The sequence below is a fragment of the Erinaceus europaeus genome, chromosome 11, assembly GCF_950295315.1.
Source record: "Erinaceus europaeus chromosome 11, mEriEur2.1, whole genome shotgun sequence".
Classification (NCBI taxonomy): Eukaryota; Metazoa; Chordata; class Mammalia; order Eulipotyphla; family Erinaceidae; genus Erinaceus; species Erinaceus europaeus.
The window spans coordinates 83,570,705-83,593,717 of NC_080172.1; the positions used below are offsets into that span (position 1 = coordinate 83,570,705).

At 37.6% G+C, this 23,013-nt stretch overlaps 1 protein-coding gene across 1 annotated transcript in view; it reads left to right on the forward strand.

The window, feature by feature from the left end:
* Positions 1–23,013, forward strand: part of SLC30A7 (solute carrier family 30 member 7) — an 80,481-nt gene that overhangs the window by 14,526 nt on the left and 42,942 nt on the right. The window contains exons 4-8 of the mRNA XM_007528593.3: positions 1,287–1,374; positions 2,572–2,698; positions 6,730–6,873; positions 8,966–9,016; positions 15,476–15,611. Of these exons, the coding sequence (XP_007528655.1) occupies positions 1,287–1,374; positions 2,572–2,698; positions 6,730–6,873; positions 8,966–9,016; positions 15,476–15,611 (546 nt within the window). The remainder of the gene's footprint in view (positions 1–1,286; positions 1,375–2,571; positions 2,699–6,729; positions 6,874–8,965; positions 9,017–15,475; positions 15,612–23,013) is intronic.

A 23,013-nucleotide genomic window follows, 5' to 3' on the forward strand; every position in this document is an offset into this window, starting at 1 on the left:
GAAAATCGTGACCAATGGCTCTCTACCAAGCCATTTGGAACTATGAGACTGAAAAGGTGGGTTGAAAGAAAGTGCTTTTTATCTGAGGAGGCAATCACTGTGTTAATCAATTAAATAAGTTCACGAGTGTGGGTTAAGGAAAGCAGGTTGTGAATATTTAAAATAAAATAACTTTTTCTTCAGGAAAAAAGTATATGCTTTTATAATAATATAATAACAAATAATATATTTAATTCATTTGTATATATTGGGAGGTAGAAATATGCATGATTTCTGAACATATATTTATTTGCTATGTTGGAATGTACTTGACAGGGCAGACTTCAGAATAACTAGATAGAGTACATTTTAAAGAATTCTCTTTATAGTAAAAATGGTATTATTTAGAACTCAACATTGAAAAGTAGAAAAAAGCAGTATTTATGTTCCTGTTGTTTAAAATCCAGAAGGATTAAAACTGCTGTCAACACCCTTTGAATAATGTGTAAACATGTAAAAACTGCCAAGTGAGAGTTGCTTCTAATGACTTTAAGTAAGTCCAAATACTTTCTAGAAAAATAAAATCTTTCCCCAATGCTTCACACAGGTAGGAAGCAGAAAGCTTCAGAAGCCCATGGAGAAAAAGACAGGTATTTTTAAAAATAGTTTAATTAGAATGATGTGAAGCTAGAATTGACTCTAAAAAAGTAGGCATTTATTAGTTTTTGCTAAATGTATTAATCTTAGAAAAAGAGTGATAGAAGTATAAGTCTCAAGTTGATTCTGGGATAATTCAGAAATAATTATATTTTCCTTCAGATTAAAGCTGCATTTTCTACAGATTTGAAAGTTGAAAGGTACAAAGCAGAAAGCATAAGGAGTTCTTAGAAGAGGATTAATAAGTTACAAAAAATCTTTTACCAAGCCCTTTTCTTTACTTTTTATCTTTAGCTCTTTCCTTCTTTGCTCACTGCTCTGGTCTTGTTCTCTTCCAGCAGCAACTTGAGATTTACATTTCTGAGAAAGCTCTTTCTAAACCTACTTAATCTTAGGATATTTCGATTGTCATGCAGAAACCTCTGTGGTTTTGTGGCATTCTGCTGTCAAACGCAACTTATTACAGTTAAATTCATTTCCTCGTTGGTACAGTATTCATAAAATAGAACATAGTATGCTATAAATACTGGGACTGTGCTAGTTACTTAAAGCAAGAATTATGCTTTAGAATTACTGGACATATGTAAAGTTATTATTTACTTTTCAAGAAATGACTTAATAATTCACTTGTTTGCTTTGCTCTTCTGCAGGTATGTTAGAGCAGAAGTTTTGGCTGGCTTTGTCAATGGCCTGTTTTTGATCTTCACTGCTTTCTTTATTTTCTCCGAAGGAGTGGAGGTATAGTAGATTATGACCAGAATCAGTGAATTACATTTCTGCATGTTAATAGAGCTTTTTTGAACTGTTGCCAAATATTTATTGAGTGTAATTTTGGATTAGGTAAAATATTATGCATGTGGGAGTCGGGCTGTAGTGCAGCGGGTTAAGCGCAGGTGGCGCTAAGCTCAAGGACCGGCGGCAGGCTCCCGTTTCGAACCCCGGCTCCCCACCTGCAGGCAGGTCCCTTCACAGGCGGTGAAGCAGGTCTGCAGGTGTCTGTCTTTCTCTCCCCCTCTCTGTCTTCCCCTCCTCTCTCCATTTCTCTCTGTCCTATCCAACAACAACGACATCAATAATAACTACAACAATAAAACAACAAGGGCAACAAAAGGGAATAAATAAAATAATAATAATAAATAAATAAAATAATATTATGCATGTATAGCAGTTTAGAAAATAGTTGAATAAATAAAGCATATTTGAAAATATTTGAAAGTAGTTAAGTAAATAGTGCTTTCCAAGCTAATAGCATGTTTGCACTGTGTAAAGGCATAGGCTGGAGAAAGCATAGTGGTTATGCAAAAAGACTTTCATTTTGAGGCACTAAAGACCCCAAGATCCCAGGTTCAATCCTCAGCATCACCATAAGCCAGAAATTAACAGTGCTCTTGGTGGGGGGGGGGGGAGAAAAAAGAAAGAAAAGTAAAGGCACATCTGGGCTGTAAGGTCCCATAGGAATTCCCCCCCCCCACCAGAGGACTGCTCAGCTCTGGCTTATGGTGGTGTGGGGAATTGAACTTTGGAGCCTGACACATGAGAGTTTCTTTGCATAACATTATGCTATCTAACCCCACCTGCATGGAAAAGTCTCAAAATAGAACTTGAGAATTTACTAATGAATTTTTAGTATTTGGTATATCTGTCTTAAAGAGAAAATGTAAGGTGTGATGAACTTAAAAAAAAAAAAGCATTGTTTTAAGTTATGAACAAATGGTGAGTTTTAGATAAAATATTCATGCTTTTAAATTCATTTAAACAGTTACTGTACATTTTCTATAATACATGAGTACTGTTTTACTTCTTTATGTTTTGACATAGTTTTTGTCTACTTTTAAAGGTGAAAATAACTAAAAATTTGAATTGCTTTTTGTTTTGTATCAGTTGGCTAATGAGAAAGTGTATCAATCTTTTTTGTTTGTATTATGTGTTTTCTAGAGAGCATTAGCCCCCCCAGATGTGCACCATGAGCGACTGCTTCTTGTTTCTATTCTTGGGTTTGTCGTGAACCTGGTGGGAATATTTGTTTTCAAGCATGGAGGTCATGGACATTCTCATGGCTCTGGTATGATGGTTAGAACCTTTTGTTTTTTTCATTTTCTTGATTTTGTCAGAATAACTCTGAAATTGGTCAATTTAAACTGCATTGGTTTTCAGTAATAAGGTTAACATGTTAATAGACTTATTAATGTACTAATATCTTCCTGAGCCATACTTTCCACTTCTTCAGTGCATACACACCCCTTTTTTCTCTGCTTATCTGTAATCAAAGAATTAGTATTAGTTTAAAACTATTGTTAATTTTATTTATTGGGTAGACAGCATAATGGTTATGCAAACAGACTTTCATGCCTGAGGCTCCAACGTCCCAGGTTCAATCCCCTACACCACCACAAGCTAGAGCTGAACAGTGCTCTGGTAAAAAAGGAAAAAAGGAAAAAGAAAAAAAAAAAAAAACCTGTTGTTTGTATGGCTAGAGAGGTGGTGTAATGGATAGAACATTGGACTCTCAAACATAAAGTCCCAGGATTTAACCACATGAATGATGCTCTGGTTTGTTTTCCCTCTCTCTCTTTCTCACTCCCCTCTCCCTTAGGATAATAAATAAATCTTTTAAAAAAATGTTTCTTGATAACATTTTGATTAAAATGGTATATCATTTTCATTTTATTTTTTATTTCTCTGAAGTTAAAAACCTTTCTGCAAGCTTTTAGACTATCCCATTTTTTCCTCTTCTGAATTTATGTTTTTTTGTTTGTTTGCTTTTTAGTATGTTTTTATACTATCTTCTTCATAATCATTTTTTGTGTTTATATACTAATTGTTTTATGTATTGCAATTATTTTTCCTAGTTTACAACTTAACTTTAAATTATTTGTAAACTTAATTTCTTGGTATTTTAATTCTAGCATTAATATATTAAATTCTAGTGTTATCTTTAGTATTAAATAGTATATTAAATATTAGCATGTTACAGGCATACTAATATATAAATATAATATATGTAAATGTTAGCATGTTAAATTGTAGTATTCTATATTAAATATAACTGAGTTTTTCTATATTATATTTTTTTTAATTTTCATTTATAAAATGAAAATATTGACAAGACTAGAGGATAAAAAGGGTACATTTCCACACAGTGCCCACCCCCGGAACTCCATATTCAATCCCCTCCCTTGATAGCTTCCCTGTTCTTTATCGCTCTGGGAATATGGACCCAGGGTCATTGTGGGGTGCAGAAGGTGGAAGGTCTGGCTTCTGTAATAGCTTCTCTGAGGAACATGGACGTTGGCAGGTTGATCTATATTCCCAGTCTGTCTCTCTCTTTCCCCAGTGGGCCAGGGATCTTGGGAGGCGGGGCTATGGTACACATGGTGGGGTCATCTGCCTACGAAAGTCAGGTTGGCATCATGGTAGCATCTGGAACCTAGTGGCTGACAAAGAGTTAAGATAGAATGCAGAAGAAATTGTTGACTAGTCATGAACCTAAAGGCAAGAATATTGCAGATGAGATTTGAGGTCTCCGTTTTGGAAAAAGGTAGGAAGTCTATTTTAGGTATATTCCAAGGGGCCCATGACCCTACTAGTTTTTGCCTGTGCCTGACACCTAAATGGTAGGTGTCAGGCTGGTGGACCCAGGTTATTGTCTGGGGAAATGGTGTCATAGTTGGAGAAAGGAGTAGAAAGCTGGATCAGGGAAGAGAGTAGCTCCCAAATATGTTAAATTCTAGTATTCTATATTAAATATAATTGTTTTTCTGTCTTGCATTTTTTCTGATATATTTTCAGCTCCAGGGGAGCCGGGGCTTGAACCAGGATATTTATACCGGTCCTTGCTATTTGCGCCACATGTGCTTAACCCGCTGCACTACTGCCTGACCCCCCCCCCAACACTTTTATTTTTATTGTTGTTGTTATTGATGTTGTCGTTGATGGATAGGACAGAGAAAAATGGAGAGAGATGGGGAAGACAGAGAGGGGAAGAGAAAGACACCTGCAGACTTGCTTCACTGCTTGTGAATCGACTCCCCTGCAGGTGGGGAGCCAGGGGCTCGAACCAGCATCCTTACACCAGTCCTTGGCTTCGCACCATGTGCATTTAACCCACTGCGCTACCACCCAATTCCCCTCCCAACACTATGGACCAAAATTCTTTTCGAGGTGCAAAGGAAGGAGTTCTGGCTTCTGTAATTGTTCCTCCACTGGACATGGATGTTGGCTGGTTATTCCATACCCACAAACCTGTCTCTCTCTATCTTCTGGAACATTTTCTATTAGATTTTTATTCTCCTGTATTTATAATACACTATCTTCTTTCTTTGTATGCCTTAACAGTTTTTGTTGTTGTTGCTGAAAACTGGAATTTTTTTATTTACTTAAAATTTTTTCTTTTTTTCATATTTATTTATTGGCTAGAGACAGAAATCAAGAGGGAAGGAGGACGAAGTGTAGATTGAGGGGGGAGTCAGAGTCCTATACCATTAGTTAAGCTTCTCCCCTTCCTACTCCCACAGCCCCCCTACTCACCCCACAGGTGGAAAGCAGGGTCTTGAACCCAGGTCCTTGAACATGGTATGATGTGCACTCTACCAAAAACCGGGCTTTTTATACTTTAAAGGCTCTCATGTCTTACTGTATTCTCCTTTTAAAGTTTACTGTTGCTGGTAATGTTTGTTGTTACTTGATGGCTTTGACTAGTTTCCTGAAGAGTCTGGCTGTTGAATACTCAGATTTGAACTCTGAATGTTGCTAGCCACCACATTGAAAATAGAGTATTTTTTCCAGGAAACTGTGTATTTGAACAAAATATTATGTGTGGTCTTGGAAAAAGCACTTTAGATAGGATCTCTTCATTGTCAGCAGTGATTCTGGATTTTAACTACTTTCAACTGAGTTGAAAATTAAAAAGGAAATCATTATAGGTAAAACATTAATTAAAAAAAGACTTTCATTGAAGCTTGGTAGTATTTCCTGGATAGGAGATTTTCAGTTTATTTTGTGGCTTGGTTGGTTGTTATATTTCTGGAATGATTTATTTTTTTAGCTGAGTCTTACTATTTTTGTTGTTTTAGAGGGAGAAAGAGCTACTTAGTTCGCCTGCCAGCCACCCCTCTCCATTATTCTGGAAGTACACTCACCTCTGTATCCCCCCTCACCCTCCCACTCCCCCACCCCTACTGTAATGCAGTACTAAATTTGGTTTACTAGTAGTTGTAGGTGGGGTTTTTAACTACAAGTGGTATTTTGAAATAATTTCCATTCTATCAAAGCTTTGGAAATAGGTATATAAGATGTTTTCCTGATAGTTTAGTAGTTCTTAGGTCTGCCATGGAAAGAGGAATGTACACTTTTTTATTTTTTTTTTATTTTTATTTATTTATTTATTTATTTATTTATTTATTTAAGAAAGGATTAATTAACAAAACCATAGGGTAGGAGGGGTACAACTCCACACAATTCCCACCGCCCAATCTCCATATCCCACCCCCTTCCCCTGATAGCTTTCCCATTCTCTTTCCCTCTGGGAGCATGGACCCAGGGTCATTGTGGGTTGCAGAAGGTAGAAGGTCTGGCTTCTGTAATTGCTTCCCCGCTGAACATGGGCATTGACTGGTCGGTCCATACTCCCAGTCTGCCTCTCTTTTTCCCTAGTAGGGTGGGTCTCTGGGGAAGCTGAGCTCCAGGACATATTGGTGGGGTCTTCAATCCAGGGAAGTCTGGCCAGCATCCTGATGACACCTGGAACCTGGTGACTGAAAAGAGAGTTAACATACAAAGCCAAACAAATTGTTGAGCAATCATGGACCCAAAGCTTGGAAAAGTGGAGAGGAAGTATTAGGGAGGTACTCACTGCAAACGAATGTACACTTTTTTAATAGTTTTCTGAAGAACTCTACCTTAATGTAGTTTTACCAAGCCTTTTATCAAATGCAGCATCTTCCTCACCTTTTCCTGGGTCCAAATATATGAGTACATCATATTTTATCTTTGTTAGTATGTGTAGTGGTGCTTTGCACCGTTTTGACCTCATTTTGTTCTTAGTGCCAGGAGTAGTGCCTATAACGTAATTTTTTCCCTAACTTTGCCTTTTAGGTCATGGACACAGTCATTCCCTTTTTAATGGTGCTTTGGATCAGGCGCATGGCCATGGAGATCATTGCCACAGTCAGGAATTGAAACATGGTGCTGCACATAGCCATGATCATGCTCATGGACATGGGCATTTTCATTCTCATGGTGAGTATAGGATGACGACTTTCAAATGTACAACATTTCATATAAACACAAATTGCAGGACTGGGTGGTAGCACACCTGTTTGAGCACACATGTTACCATGCACAAGGACCCGGGTACGAGCCCCCGGTCCCCACCTGCAGGGTGAAAGCTTCATGAGTGGTGAAGCAGGTCTACAGGTGTCTCTCTCTCTCTCTCTCTCCCCATTTCCTCTCAATTTCTGGCTGTCTATCCAATAAATAAATAAATAAATAAAGATAATAAAAGCAGTGCTTAAAAATTGCAAATGAACTTGAAGTCTTTTATTAAAAAGCTATTACAATGGTGATGGAGGTGGGGTGGGGTGAGGTACAGTGGGTGTCTCACCCAGTAGAGTGCACCTATTGCCATGTGCAAAGACACAGGTTTGAGCCCCTGGCTACTACATGGTAACTAACACCTATAGAGGGGAAGCTTTATGAATAGTGAAGGAGTTGCTGCGATATCTCCCCTACTCTCTCTATATCTTTCTGTGTCTCACCTTCTCTTTTAAAGAAAGAAAAAATGACTGCTGGGAGGAGTGGAATCATGCAGCCACCAAGCCTAAGCAAGACCTTAGTGCAAAAAACAAAGACTATATTGTAATTGATTGACTTTCTTTCTGACAAATCAGATTAAATGATTAAATGACATGCTGAAGACATTTTATTATGAAGTTGGTTTAAGGTTGTAAGGATGTGGAAGTCTTTTTTTTTTTTTTTTTTTTTTTAGTATCATGATAAACTATCACTTATTGTAACATATATACTTAACCAGGTGAGCCACCACCCAGCCCCTTACTAATTAATTGTTAATGAATGAGGAGAAATTGCACTTTAGCAAATAAAAGACTTAATTTTTAAGAGTGTAGTAAAACCGTATGTGTTATATGCACTGTAAAGATATAATAGGCCTTTTTAGTTTTCATTTCTATAGTTTTGTTTTTAATTATCTTTATTTATTTATTGGATAGAGACAGCTGGAAATCAAGAGGGGAGAAAGTGATAGAGTGGGAGAGAGACGGAGAGACACCTGCAACACAGCTTCACTATTCTCAAAGCTTTCCCCCTACAGGTGGGGACTGGGTGCTCAAACCTGGGTCCTTACGCATTGTAACCTGCGCGCTCAACCAGTTGTGCCACCACCCAGGCTCCTCATTTCTGTAGTTTTCATAGATCTATAGAAACTGCTTTAAGTAAATCTTTACTTATGTTTGCCAGGGCTTTTTCAATGGGGCTTCATGCCTGCTTAGTTCCTTGGCTCCTGGTGGATTTTTTTTTTCTTTTGGTAAATAGAGTTCAAGAGACAGGGAGAGAAAAAGAAAGAAAAATAGAAATACCAGCACTGCTCCTCCACTTGTGAAGCATCATACCCTGTGCAGAATTGGTTGGACCTACTACCTATAAACAAAAATATTTGTGTCTTGATCAAAAGCTGTATTTTTTGAAAAGTTATACTTTGGCTATTAGCAAAGATTTTCAAGGAAGATAAATCTTTGTCCCTACATGCCAGTGCTATATTCAGACAGAAACCATTGTCGGACCTCATTTTTTCATACCTCTTCTGGAATTGTTACAGTGTTCTATCAGAACTATCATCTTAAAAGTATGTCAGTTTTTTGATATAATAGCTAAAGAAGTGTGACCCCAGGAAGACTCTTTGTCAGTCATAAGTTAGTTCTTCCTGATAGATATTACTGAGCATTTTCATTTTTCACCCATATTTTCTGCTTTGATATTAACACTGATTATCTTCAAAGCACTTATATGTAATCTAGAAACCATTGGGAAAGTACTATATACCATAATTCAGTTATCCTGAATGCTTGATGAGCATTTAGATAGTTTCATTTCTAGGACATCTTACAATTTTGAACAAAAGATTCGATTTTTTTCTTCTGAATTTTCCAGTTCTAAAATTTATATTGCAAGCTACATGTGGTGTGTTAAGTTTAAAAAACTAATTTTGTAGTCATGCACCCTTCACGATATATTAAATGAAAAGTACTCTGATCTTCAAAAATTCAATCAGGAAGTGAAGCTGTGTTTTAAAATAATTTTACTTAACTTTCTACAGATGGACCCTCCTTAAAAGAAACAACAGGACCCAGCAGACAGATTTTACAAGGTATGACAAGTTAATTTTTGCTATTAATAGTTTGTTACAAGAATGTAAAATTATAATGTATAGTTCCACAGCACACCCACCACCACCAAAGTTTCATATCCCCACCCTCCCACCTCCCAAATCTTAAAGTTTGGTTTCTTCTGTTCTGTTTGGATTTTTTTTTTTTTGGCAAGTGTATGTAAATCAGATTTCTAGATTCCACATGTGAGTGAAACCAGCTGGTAGTTGTCTTACATCTCTTTACTTATTTTGTTAAGCATAATCGCCTCCAGTTTATCCATTTTGTCCCAAAGGACATAATGTCGTTTTTTATCTTAGAGTAATATTCCATGGAATATATATTCTAGAACTTCTTTAGCCAGTCATGTGTTGAATGGAATTTGGGCTGTTTCCACCTTTTGGCTATTGTGAATATTGCAACTATGAACATAAGGGTGCATATGTCTCTATTAATTAGGGTCTGAGTGTCCACTGAATAAATGCCTAAGAGTGGTATTGCTGGATCATAGGTACTTCCGTGCTTATTTGTGTAAGGACTCTCCATACAGTTTCCAAAGGGGCTATACCTGTTTGCCCACCAGCAATGTAGCAGAGTTCCCTTTTCTCCACAACCTCTCCATCACCTGTCATTTCTTGGTTTCCTGATGGAAGCCATTCCCACAGATGTGAAGTGGTATCTCATTGTAGTTTTAATTTCCATTTCTCTAATGATAAGTGAAGTGGAGCATTTCTTTCTTTTTTTTTTTTTTTTTTAACCTCCAGGGTTATTGCTGGGGCTCGGTGCCTGCACTATGAATCCACTGCTCCTGGAGGCCATTTTTTCCCTCTTTATTGACCTTGTTGTCATCATTATTGTTGTTGTCATTGCTGTTGTTGGATAGGACAGAGAGAAATTGAGAGAGGAGGGGAGACTAAGAGAGGGAGAGAAAGGTAGACACCTGCAGACCTGCTTCACTCCTTGTGAAGTGACCCTCCTACAGGTGGGGAGCTAGGGGCTTGAACCCCGGGATCCTCCTGTCGGTCCTTGCGCTTTGAGCCATGGAGCTGGGGGCTTGAACCCTGGGATCCTCCTGTCGGTCCTTGCGCTTTGAGCCATGTGCGCTTAACCTGCTGCGCTACCACCCGACCCCCGAAGTGGAGCATTTCTTTGTGTGTCTGTGGGCCATGTGTATTTCTTCTTTAGAAAACCCTTTAACTCTTTGGCCCACATTTTTTTAGGATAATTTTTACTGCTTTTACAGATCTGTACCAGTTCTGTATAGATGTTTGATATCAGTCATTTGTCTGACGTGTGGTGTGCAAGTATCTTCTCCCATTTTCTGGGTTGCCTGGTTTTCCTTGTGTAATTTGATTTTGATATGTGAGAGCTTTTTAGTTCCGTGTAATCCCATTTATTTACTCTTGTTTCCATTTCCCATGCCCAGGGAGTTGAGTCTCCAAATAAATCTATGATGTGAAGGTCCTGCAAAGTTTAACTAACATTTTCTTCTATAAATTTGAGAGTTCCTGTTCTAATATCTAGATCTTTAATGTATTTTGATTGGACCTTCATGTATAGTGCTAGATGGTGGTCCACTTTCGCTTTCTCATAAGTGCATTCACAGTGTCCTTGCGGCCCTGCAGTTCTGTTTGGAGTTTTGTTTGTTTACCCCTCCCTGTACTTTGTAATTCTTTGGTAAAGTGATTGCTTAGTTCTTGAATCTTAAGTTTAGTTTCTTGAATTGATTTCATAGTGAGTTTTCTGACCTCTGTCTCTGTTATTTTCCTAGCTATATCTATGTCAGGTCATTTGAGTTTTCTGTCATTGCTCTCTGTATATTTCTCAGCCTCTGCATGTAGTGTTCTTTAGTTGTTGTGCCAGCAGGAGGTGCTGTGGCTAAGGTGTTGGATTTCCCTGATTATATATCTTGATGGGGAGGGGAGATACTTATTCTGGGTCACCAGGCCTGGTCAGTGTCCCTGATGTTAATATAGTCCTGCTGCTGTTTCAGCCTCTGTGGGGCAACAGCATTGGAAACTCAGGAAATCATAGTTGTCAACAGATTATTTTATTTTCTTTTTAACAGTTCTTTGTTGCCTAAACTCGGACCTGAGGTGGTGCAGCTCAGCCGCCAATCTTCCAGTTTGGTGCCAGCCATCCCTGAGCACCGGTTTTTAGTCCTGGGAATCTTGTCCTGGGAATCACCCCCTCACCTCTTTTCTGTCCACAAGCCACATGTGTCTGTACTCCCCTGTGGCTTAAGTGGTTTTCTTTTTTAGTTTGTTTCTTCCTTCATAACTTTCTTTCTTTCTCTCTCTCTTTTTCCTTCCTCTCTCTCTTCCTCTCCCTCTTCCTTCCTTCCTTCCTTCCTTTCTCTCTCTCTCTCTTTCTTCTTTCTTCCTTTTCTCTTCTTTACTTAATTTCTTTCACAGCTGTTTCTTTGACTCAGACCCAGAAGTGGTATGTTTCAGCTGTTACTCTCCCAATCTGTGCCAGCTGTCCCTGCGTACGGCCTTTTTTTCCTGGGAATCTTTAGCTCACCACTTTTTTGTCTATTAGCCACACATATCTGTACTTACCTCTGGCGTGGTGAGTTTCCAAAGAAATCCTGATAGTATTTTGTTGAGTTTTCAGATGATCTTTATCACTTTTCCTAGTTGACCAGGGAGAGTGACTGCTGCGATTACTACTCCATAGCCACATCTCTGGAAGTCCCTTGAGTTCCTTGATTTTATTTTAAAAATATTTTTATTTGTTTATTATAGGATAGAGACAGAGAGAAATTGAGAGGGAAGGGGGAGTAGGGAGGGAAAGAGACAGAGACACCTACAGCCCTGCTTCACCACTTGTAAGTGGGGACCAGGGCCTTAAGCCTGGGTCCTTGGCATACTATACCGTTTGCCCTTAACCAGATGCGTCACCTCCTAATTCTGAGTTTCTTGATTTTATAAAGCTGATTTATTGCCTTTAAGCCATCTGAAGTTCATATTTAAGAGAACTGCATAACATAGTATTTGTGCTTAAAATGCCAGCGGCCTTCCTGGTAGTTTTCTAATATGCACTATTTGGTATATTAGAAGATATTCTTTTAATTTAAACTTTGCTGTTTTCTGAAATTTTATAAGGAAATTAAAATATTTAGAAACTATACTATTTACAGTAAATGATGTCCATGGCTGTGACTTCATGGCACCATAGTAGATATTTGCTTTATAAGAAACTAAGTACTTTTTCCAAAAATAATATTGACTATGTATTTGTTATAGAAAAGTTTAGAACTAAAATACAACTCATCCAAGCTATTAAAATGTATAACAACAAGAGTGAACCCTGATGCTAGCTGTGGATTTGAAGTGTAAATGATGTGGCTTCATCAGTTATGGAAATACCCCTCTGGTGAGAGGTGTTAGACAACGGGTAAAGATATCTGGGAGCTCGTATTTTAAATGTAAGACCTGAGTTATACCCACAGACATTAAGTAATCATACCAAACCAGGAGCACATGTCATATAAAATGTTTTGTTATAAATTTTACAAATCAGAGAAAGTCAGTCTTGTCTATGAACTCTAGCAGTTTCTGTTTGGGAATGTCGTCTTTGACTCTTTCTGTTTAGACTTCATTGTCACACATTTTAACTTTCTTCTCCTCATCTTCCTGCCATACTAACTTTTGACTTTGACCTTTTCAGTAGCTTGTATCATTATTGTATCAATTTCCTTCCTTCTTCCTTCCTTTCCTTCCTCTCTTTCTTTCCTTCCTCCTTCCTTCCTTCCTTTTTTTCATTCTTTCTTTATCTTTCTTTCTTTTTCTGAGATACTTTCATGAGAGAAGCCAGAGCACCACCGCGCCACACACACACACACACACACACACACACACGATGCATACGTATCCAAAGCTAAATTAGCTTTTTTAAGTTTTAGACATCACTACAAGTTGAAAGTAGGGAAATTCATTTTGCCTTCCTAATTATCTTATACAAGCTATTGTGGAGATTAGTGTATATTTTCTGAATTGTCATCAGTTTTGTAGGAACTAAATAGACTAGTAGATAGCTGAAATATAAGGATAATGGCTGGTATTAAAACTGTTTTACATAAATGCTTGCACATAAAGCATGGAATTAACTGAAATGTTCAGTTACTTACTATATGTTCGACATGACCCCCCCCCCCGACTTTTTACATTGTAGAGTAATTAAGATATCAGAATCCTATCAAGGCTTTCAGCTTTTTCATAAGTTAATTGTGATTAGGTTTATTTCTTGAGTGATTTCTCTTCCTGCAAAAGAATGAAGCATGATCTAGTTAATGGCACTCGTGAATAATGTCGCTTTCTATGTCAGCAAATAAGGTGTAGTCAGCAGCCAGGGAGGTGGTTCACTGGTTAGAATGCAGGACTTGCTTGCATGATGAGTCCCCAGTTCTAACCCTAGTACTGCATATGACCTGTGGTGCTTTCTCTGTTTTTCAAAAAATAATAATAATAAAAAAATAAATCTTTCCAATCAAAGATTACAAATTTCTTTTTTAAAATCCTTACAATGTTTAGAGCTGTTTTCATTTCTGATCCCACCAAAACATTAAAAAAATGTAGAGGTTTGGGAGTTGGGCCGTAGCGCAGCAGGTTAAGCGCACGTGGCACAAAGCGCAAAGGCCTGCTTAAGGATCCTGGTTTGAGCCCCCGGCTCCCCACCTGCAGGGGAGTTGTTTCATAGGCAGTGAAGTAGGTCTGCAGGCATCTATCTCTCCCCTCTCTGTCTTCTCCTCCTCTCTCCTCTCTCTGTCCTATCCAACAACGACGACATCAATAACAACAACAGTAGTAACTACAACAATAAAATAACTTGGGCAACACATATTTTTTTAAATGTCAAGGTTTAAAATCACATATCACTTCAGAGTTTTAAACCTTAAAGGTTTTTGTTCTACCTCGTGTATTTCCCAATTTTAATTTTAAAATTTAATTGAACTCAATGTGTATTAAATCTAATCAGTTCTTTACTATGTGCAGTAACCAAGAGAAATGGAATACATAGTATAAAACTATATATATATATATATATATATATATATATATATATATATATATACATACACATAGCCTTTGTTATTCAGTGCATACTTAAAAATTAAAAAAAACTAGTATTTCTAAAAGAGATAAGTTTTGTTATACAAGAAGTATTCTTTTCAGGTAGATAGTTGATTTTAGTTGGGAATATTCTGTGTTTAGCATAGCATGGTAGAAATTTTTTTAAATCTTTTGTAATATAGATATATACTTTTACCTACTAAAGATATAAGTGTTAAATAATTTATTGACTTAGTTCAATATTTTAAAGTAATGTGTATGAAACTTACTGGTTTTTTTTTTTACAGTTTTACAGTCATGTTTTCTACTAAATTGATATTTAATTACTAAAATTTTAAAATATAGTTATATCCAATTTAAAGTACTCATAAACTTACTTTTTATCTCAAGTTTGAGTTTAGTATGCAACTTTATGTACCAGAACTTTGAAGACAATACGTTTACCAGAATTAGAGTTAATGGCCCACAGGAAATTCTAGTCTCAAATTGTAATGATTTTAATTGCCAGCAGAGATCTCTGTGTGTACATATATTTGTAATTATATATATATATATATATATATATATATATATACACAAAATTAAAAAATATATATATCTTTTTAATGTTTTATTTTAATGAGAGAGAGAAACTGACCAGAGCACTGGTCAGCTCTGGCTTACAGGTTTTATTTGTAGTTCTAAACTATGTTTTCTTTGGTAATGATTCTAGCCTAATGCATTTTTCTTCTAACAAATTATTGACTTCTGTACTCCTGATCAGAGATGATGGTGCACAAATGATTGTTAAAAATAGATTAATCTCTCTACTTCTTCATTTATATTATGCCAGTATATTAAGAATTTTTAAGAACAAATATAGACCCCAGCGATGGCTCAGAGAGTGGAAAACAAATTTTCCATGTATGAGACTTAGGGCTCATTGCCCAACACGGTACTTTTTAAAAAATAGTGTGGGTATAAGTCTAAACTACAAATAAGATAAATTAACTCCTGCTGGTTTGTGATGGCAAAGGTTACATTAACTTTCAAAGGTCCTATTACTTCATTAAAAAACAGTGAGTCGGGGCTGGGTGGTAGTACACATGGTTGAGTGCACATGTAACAGTGCACAGGGACCCAGGTTTGAGCCCCTAGTTCCCACCTACAAGGGAAAAGCTTTGCAGGTGTCTCTCTGCCTCTTTTTCTCTCTATCTCCCCCTTCCCTCTCAATTTCTGTCTCTATCCAATACATAAATAAAGCTAACAAAAAAAAAAGTGAATCTACATTTTTATTGATTTTCAGTTTAATATTTATATGTACAGACAAGAATATATAGTTTTAAGAAGTACTTATATGTTGAGTTCACCAAAAGATGCTATTTCATCCTTATGCTTTATTTCTAGGTGTATTTTTACACATTCTAGCAGATACACTTGGGAGTATTGGTGTAATTGCCTCTGCCATCATGATGCAAAACTTTGGTCTGATGATAGCAGATCCTATTTGTTCAATCTTGATAGCCATACTGATAGTTATAAGGTAAGTGTTAGTATGTTACTCTTGAATATTAAAATGAAAGCAGATAAATAAGTTGCTTAAGACATAGATCCAAATTATGTTTGTCTCTGTTTAACCAATTCTTAGAAAATTTCATTTTTAATTTTTTGTTCTTTCCTAACATTTTTTTAATATTTATCAATTAATATTTTGTGTGAAAATCAAATTAACAGTATCCAACAGTGTATCTAGAGTAAGACACTGGAAATATAAGATATTTCATATGCCTTAATTAGCATCTCATTCTTTTCACATCTATAGAATTACATTAAAATCTATTCTAGAACATTTTTTAGTTTATAAAGTCACATAACCATAGAGAAAGTTTTATAATATGCTTATTAGGAGTATGTTTATATCTGTTGTCCTATGTAGATTATAGATTTTTGAGGGTGGCGAGGGTAGGTAGTTTAATGGTTATGCAAAGAGCCTGAGGCTCCAGAGGATCCGGGCTTTAATCCCCAGTACTACCATAAGCCAGATCTGGACAGTGCTCTGGTTAGAAAAAAAAAAAAGAAGAAAGAGAAAAGAAAGATTCTTTAGGAGATTTCCATTTGTTCTTTAGCTCATTATTATCTACCATCTGGCCAAAGGGTATGTGTGTAGATTCTAAATATTTTGAATTAGATTGTATATTCATTATCTCTTAAATTGACCTCAGTGTGAGATACATGCTATTCTAGTTTTATCAGAACAATGGAATAATATACATTTATTTCATAGTCTTATATCTTAGTTGGACTGCCTTTATTTTTTTCCTTTTTTAAAAGCCATTAAATTTTTTAACTTGATTTTATTGGATATGACAGACAGAGAAATTGAGAGAGAAGGGGGGAGAGAGAGAGAGAGAGAGACATACACACACACAGAGACATGGAGAGACACCTGCAGCACTGCTTCACTACTTGTGAAGCTGGGTTCTTTTGCATGGTAATATCTACTTAGCCAAGTATGCCACCAGCCAGCCCCTAAATTCTTTTCAGTGAATTAATTAATTTTTATCAGAGCACTAGCCAGCTCTGCTTTAAGATGTTACCAGGGACTAAACTAAACCTGGGAACTCTCATGACTCAGGTATGAAAGCCGGTTACCAGTTACAAACTGGCCCTGACTGCCTTGATTTTCTAGATTCATATAATTTTGCCACCAGGATAAGACTTTGTAATGGTAATAAAGATCTACTAGAGGACGTACTGATGATATTTGTAGTGAAGGGGTGTGTGTGTGTGTGTGTGTGTGTGTGTGTGTGTGTGTGTGTGTGTTGGAATGCCTTGTTTTTATCATTATAAATCACTGAAACTCAGAATAGCAACTGAGAAAATAGATAAGCTGGTAGAGCATTGGACTCACACAAATGTGCCTAGGGGTCCTAATTAGATCATCAGCACCACATGAACCAAAGTGGTGCTCAGACTTCTCTCCCCCTCCCCCTCCCCCTCTCCCTCTCTTTCTCTCTCACTCTCTCTATCTCAACTCTTTTTTTCTCATGAGAAAAAAAGGCAGCATACATGTTATGCCTGCTAAGAAACTAAAATCCTGGTAGTTAACTTATGTACTTCTTTATATGCATGATTAGTGTTCATTTTACTGTATTGTATTATTATTAATGACTTCTAATAGTTATTAGAATAGTATTTCTTTTTTTAGAATAAAAATAGTCATTTCACTATTATCCTAATCTCTCCCTCTAAACTTTTCTCAACATTGTGGAGATTATAGCTGTTAGAAAAAATCCTCAGGAGTCGGGCGGTAGTGCGGCAGGTTAAGTGCGCGTGGTGCAAAGAGCAAGGACTGGCATAAGGATCCCAGTTCAAGCCCCCGGCTCCCCACCTGCAGGGGAGTCAATTCACAAGTGGTGAAGCAGATCTGCAGATGACTATCTTTCTCTCCCCCTCTGTCTTCCCCTCCTCTCTCCATTTCTCTCTGTCCAGTCTAACAACGATGACATCAATAGCAACAACTACACAACAATAAAAAAAAAAAAAGGGCAACAAAAGGGAAATAAATAATTTTAAAAAAAAAAGAAAAAATCATCATGCTTTAGATTCTTCTATGGCTACTTTTTACACTCAAGATGATATACACATTCCTTAGTAAATGTTCATGTTACCCATTATCAGTTTATACTCTGTTCTTTAGTCACAATAAAATATTTTTATTCTTTAAAATATGATACAGATTTTCTGGATTCTGGGTTTTGCTTTTGTTTCCTCTATGTAAAATAAAATATTCTGATACTGAATACTGTCCTCCCTTAAACTTGCCCTACAAGTATATATATCCCAACTATTCATTCTTCAGACCTTAGTTTAGCTTAAATAGCACTTCCTTCAGGAAGTATTGATATATCCTGATTTTGCACTACATTCAACCAAAACATGGACAGGAACACAACCGTCCAAAATCACGATGATTTGGAAAAAATGTCAAAGTTTGAATTGAGAAAGTGTGTTATGAAGGCAACTCAAGACTCCAACCATAACATACAGACACAAATTCACTTCAGTATAGAACTACAAAATTCACAAAAACAACTCCAAAAGGAAATATTTGAAGTACAGGAAGCTCTGGAGAGCACTAGTGCTTATCTAAGAGGTCTTGTATGCAGAGTAAATCACAGGTTAGCAGGGCCAGAAGGTAAAACCATCACATTCTTGGAGTGTAGTGCTGCTGAAGAGGAAAGATTTATGAAAGACAAAGCAATTCTCTGAAATAGCAGGTTTTGTCACAAGAAAAAAAAAAATGTGAAAGTTATTGGAGGTGCCTGAGGACAAAGAAAAGGAGTGAGGAGCAGAAAACATATCTAAGGAAATTATTACAGAAAATTTTCCTGGGCAGGAGTCAAAATATACATATACAGGAAGCTGAACAGAAACAAATTACTGAATCCCCAATAGCCAAAGCCAAGACATAACAGTAACACTTTCCAAAAGTAAGGACATGAAAGAAATATTGCGAGGGAAAGGAAGAAGTTGAAATACAAAGGCAAACCCCTCCAGGCTTTCACCAGATTTCTCAACACAAATCTGAGAAGTATGAGGGGAATTAAATGACATTTTTACAGTATTAAGAGATAAGAATTGTCAAACGTGAGTATGCTATCCTGCCAAACTTTCCTTTAAATATGAAGGAGAAATTAAAAGTTTCCCAAACATACAGAAACTAGAATTTATCACCATCAACCCTACCTTGCAAGAATTATTGAAAGGAGTCCTACAGTAAAAAAAAGTAAAGGAACTCTAAATGAGATATTCAGTGATGAAATAGAAATGGGAACTTTAGGGGCTGGGTGGTGGCACACCTGGTTAAGTGCACATGCTACAGTGCTCAAAGACCTGGGTTTGAGCCCCACACCCCACCTGCAGGGGGAAACTTCATGAGCAGTGAAGCAGGTCTGCAGGGGTCTCGCTGTTTCTCTCCCTCTCTGTCTCTCCCCTCTCAATTTCTGGCTGTCTTTATTCAATAAATAAAGATAATAATAAGAAAAAAAAAACTTTAAAAAAATGGGAACTTAAACAACTCTACCAAAAGGAGTAAACAGGAAAAGGGAGAGCAGAAAGGACAGGGTGATATGGTCAATGTCAGTGACCCAAGGCCAACTATCAAAAGACCTAGACATCAGAACAGAAACTAAAATCTCAGTCTTTGGGGGTGGGGATAGATAGCATAATGGTTATACAAAGACACTCTCATGCCTGAGGCTCCAAAGTCCCAGATTCAATCCCACACACCACCTATAAACCAGAGCTGAGCACTGCTCTGGTTAAAAAAAATAAATAAATAAAAGTCTCAATCTTTGCCTCCTTTAGAAACTGAAGGAAAAGTCTTGAGTGGCATAGATCAGGAAGAGAGGGAGGAATACTGGATGACTCTACTTGTAAGCTGAACTTGGGAGACAAGTCAGGAAGGGAGAAACAAGATGAAACTCAAATTGGGAGTTGTATACTGACTGCATCAAAGCAAGGGATTCTGGGGAGGAAATGGAATAGAGCGTCTGGGAGAAAAATAGGTCTGGGGTTCTTAATGGGATTCTAAACCACACACATGTATAGACAAATGTGCTGTGATTCATTAACCCTCAATAAAAAGAAAAAGGGGAGAAAAGATGTGGAGACAGGAGCTGTGCTGGCACCAAGTTCCAGTTACAATCTTAGTGGTGGGGGAAAAAAAAAAAGAAAAGTAGTAAAGATTGAGAGGGGAGGAAAAAGAGAAGACAACTACATGGTTCCTCAGGTCCTTTTCAAGGTCTTTTGCCATAAGTGGGAGGAGCTTGAGTGCCTGGCAGGACTGAGGGCCCGCTTTGAGGTTTGTGGTCATGTGTTTAAAATGAAAACAGCCACCACTGTAGTATGTTTTCTCTAGACTCGTTCAGCTACTTAGTAAAGGGTAAAATATAGACAGAGTTGGATTTAGCAGATTTGAGGTTTTGGCAGGTGAGCAAGGAGCAAGGTCAGGATTATAGTGGTAGGAAATGAAGAGGTAAATGTAACAGATGCCAAAAAAAGAAAAAGCACTAGACTTAGTGTGTTGCAGTTCTGATAGAAATAATAGAGTAGGGGGCCTAGGGGGTGACAGCTGAAAGTAGGAAGGTTCATTTTGAATTTGAGATATTTGAAATTGACATTCTAAGGTATGATCATAGGGTGGATCTAAAAAGACAGAGAGCAAGTGTCGGGAGGATTATCCACATGAATATTTAAATTAAGAGCAATAAAAACAGCAGTGTTGAAAAGATAATAAACCTGTTAAACTCTTCAGTGGGCGATTGGGAAATTTTGTTACTTTGTTACTCAAAAGAGTTAGCAGTAGAATAATCCGATGACATGGGTCTTAAAAGAATTGTGTTTATGGTCCGGGAAGTGGTGCAGTGATAAAGCTTTGGACTCTCAAGCATGAGGTCCCGAATTTAGTCCCCAACAGCACATGTGCTAGAGTGATGTCTGATTCTTTCTCGCTTCTCCTTTCTCATAAATAAATAAAATCTTTAAAAAAAAGAATTGTGTTTATGGGAAAAGAATGACCTGAAAGTAGTGGAAAGCATTTTTATCACTACATGGAGAGAAACCAGTGTTCTCCAGTATTAGCTAATTTTCAGGTAGACCTTGAACCTTACTACTCAGGACTGAGGATCTACTGAAAACTGTATGATTAAAAGTAGATTTTTGGTGCCAAGCAATGGTGCATCTGGTAGAGGGCAACATGTTACCATGCGTAAGGATCCCAGTTCAAGCCCCTTGTGCCCGCCTGTAGGAGGGAAGCTTCACAAGTGGTAAAGCAGTGCTACAGGTGTCTCTCTTTCTCCCTCCTTACCTATCTCACCATTCCCTCACAAATTCTGTCTCTATCCAAAACAAACAAAAAACCTTTTTTTAATTTTTTTTATTTATAAAAAGGAAACACTGACAAAACCATAGGATAAGAGGGGTACAACTCCACACAATTCCCATCCTCTCCCCTGATAGCTTTCCTGTTCTTTAACCTTCTGGGAGTATGGACCCAAGGTCATCGTGGGATGCAGAAGGTGGAAGGTCTGGCTTCTGCAATTGCTTCCCCACTGAACATGGGTGTTGGCAGATGGATCCATACTCCCAGCCTGCCTCTCTTTTTCCCTAGTGGGGCAGGGTTCTGGGGAATCAGAGCTCCAGGACATATTGGTAGGGTCATCTGTACAGGGAAGTCTGGTTGGCATCATGGTAGCATCTGGAATCTGGTGGCTGAAAAGTGTTAACATATAAAACCAAACAAGTTTTTGACTAATCATGAACCTAAAGGCTGGAGTATTGCAGATGAAGAGTTGGGGGGGGGGGGGTCCTCCATTTTGTAGATAGCTAGTAGGCCTATTTTAGTTATATTCCAAAGGGCCTGTGGCTATACTAGTTTGTTTTTTCCTGAGCCTGAAATGTAGGTGGATCCTAGTTATTGTCTGAGGAGATAATGTCATGGCTGGCAGAAGGGCCAGAAAGCTGGATCAGGGAAGAGAGTAGCTCCATAATATGGGAAAGGTGTATAAATATTGTTAACTGTAAACCCCATCAATTTGATCTAATCTGGGGCCCATATTCAGCTTAGGAGCCTATGTGACCTCTACATCCCTGTAGATCTGACCTCATATTCTGTGGTCATCAGTAGGAACATTCCAATCTGCCCCAATATCAGGACCCATCTACCTCAGGTGTAACATAGAGTATATTGTCCAGCCTCCCTTCGGAGGATGGAACATTCTCTACCTTGTTGATCCAAGTTGAGGGCAAGGTTCTATGAGGGCCCACAAAGGGGTCTGTTGTGTTGTTTCTAATAGAGATGACCGATAACAATGGAGAGAGGGATTTATTCAAGGTCTAGGCCCATCATGTCTGTGTGGGAATCTCAGGACTCCCCAAATAGGGCCCCAGGTGATGGAGTGACCTCATAGTGACTAAAGAGTCATCGTTAAAGTATGCCAGTCTTTTGCCCTTATTCAGCTTTTGAAGTCCTTACTTTGATAAGGATAGTTTGGGATTGAGTGAGGGGAGTATAATAGTAAATAGGTGAGGAGGGTATCTAAGTAGACACTTTCATTATGAACTTCATACTGACTCACTGTAGACTAGTGTATACTTTTACTTTCAGGTATATGTTTTGCCCTAATTTATGGATACATGTGAACATATGCCCTATCTTATGGGACCTGGTCTATATCTAGGTTTTGGGACTTTGTTAGGAAGTGAATCATCTGGAATGGAATTAGAGAATCCTATGAAAGGAAAGGTCTTACCTGAGTAATGAGGCTGAAGGGTTGACATTCCATGCCTGATGTCTCTGGACACAGTCTGAAGTGAAGCATACCAAGGTGGTACTTGTTGCGTTGATTAGGTTGGGATCAATAGATGCAATATCATTTGATATGAATTGAGAGAAGCATGCAGGAAAGTGAGTCCCACCCTAGAGGTTCTAGGACTAGGGAAATAAAGGCTCTATAGAGGAAGTGGGAGGTTCCTGCTGGGTTTAAGGGTTTAAGAAGGCAATAGATATAATCACATTATTTGGCAATTGGGTTAACTTTGAAAAATCCCTTTCTTAGGATTTGCTGTATCATATACAACATCACCATTATTTATGTCCTTTGACATTATTTGTATATAGCTGTGCCACTGGTTGCTTCTGTTTTTCCTGGTCTAAGCTTTTAAGAGAGTCAACATATCAAAGACTCAGCCTATGGTCTGTGCATTAAAAGGTTTGACACATTCAATCAATTTTTCCCCTCTCATATTAATAAAATAGTGATTTATGTGACTACAAATTAGTAGGAGTGTAAGTAAACACTATTCCCACTGCCAAAAGACTGTGTGACTCATCTCCTCCACCCCCCCCACCTCTCCCCCTCCCCCATGAAGCTGAACATCCA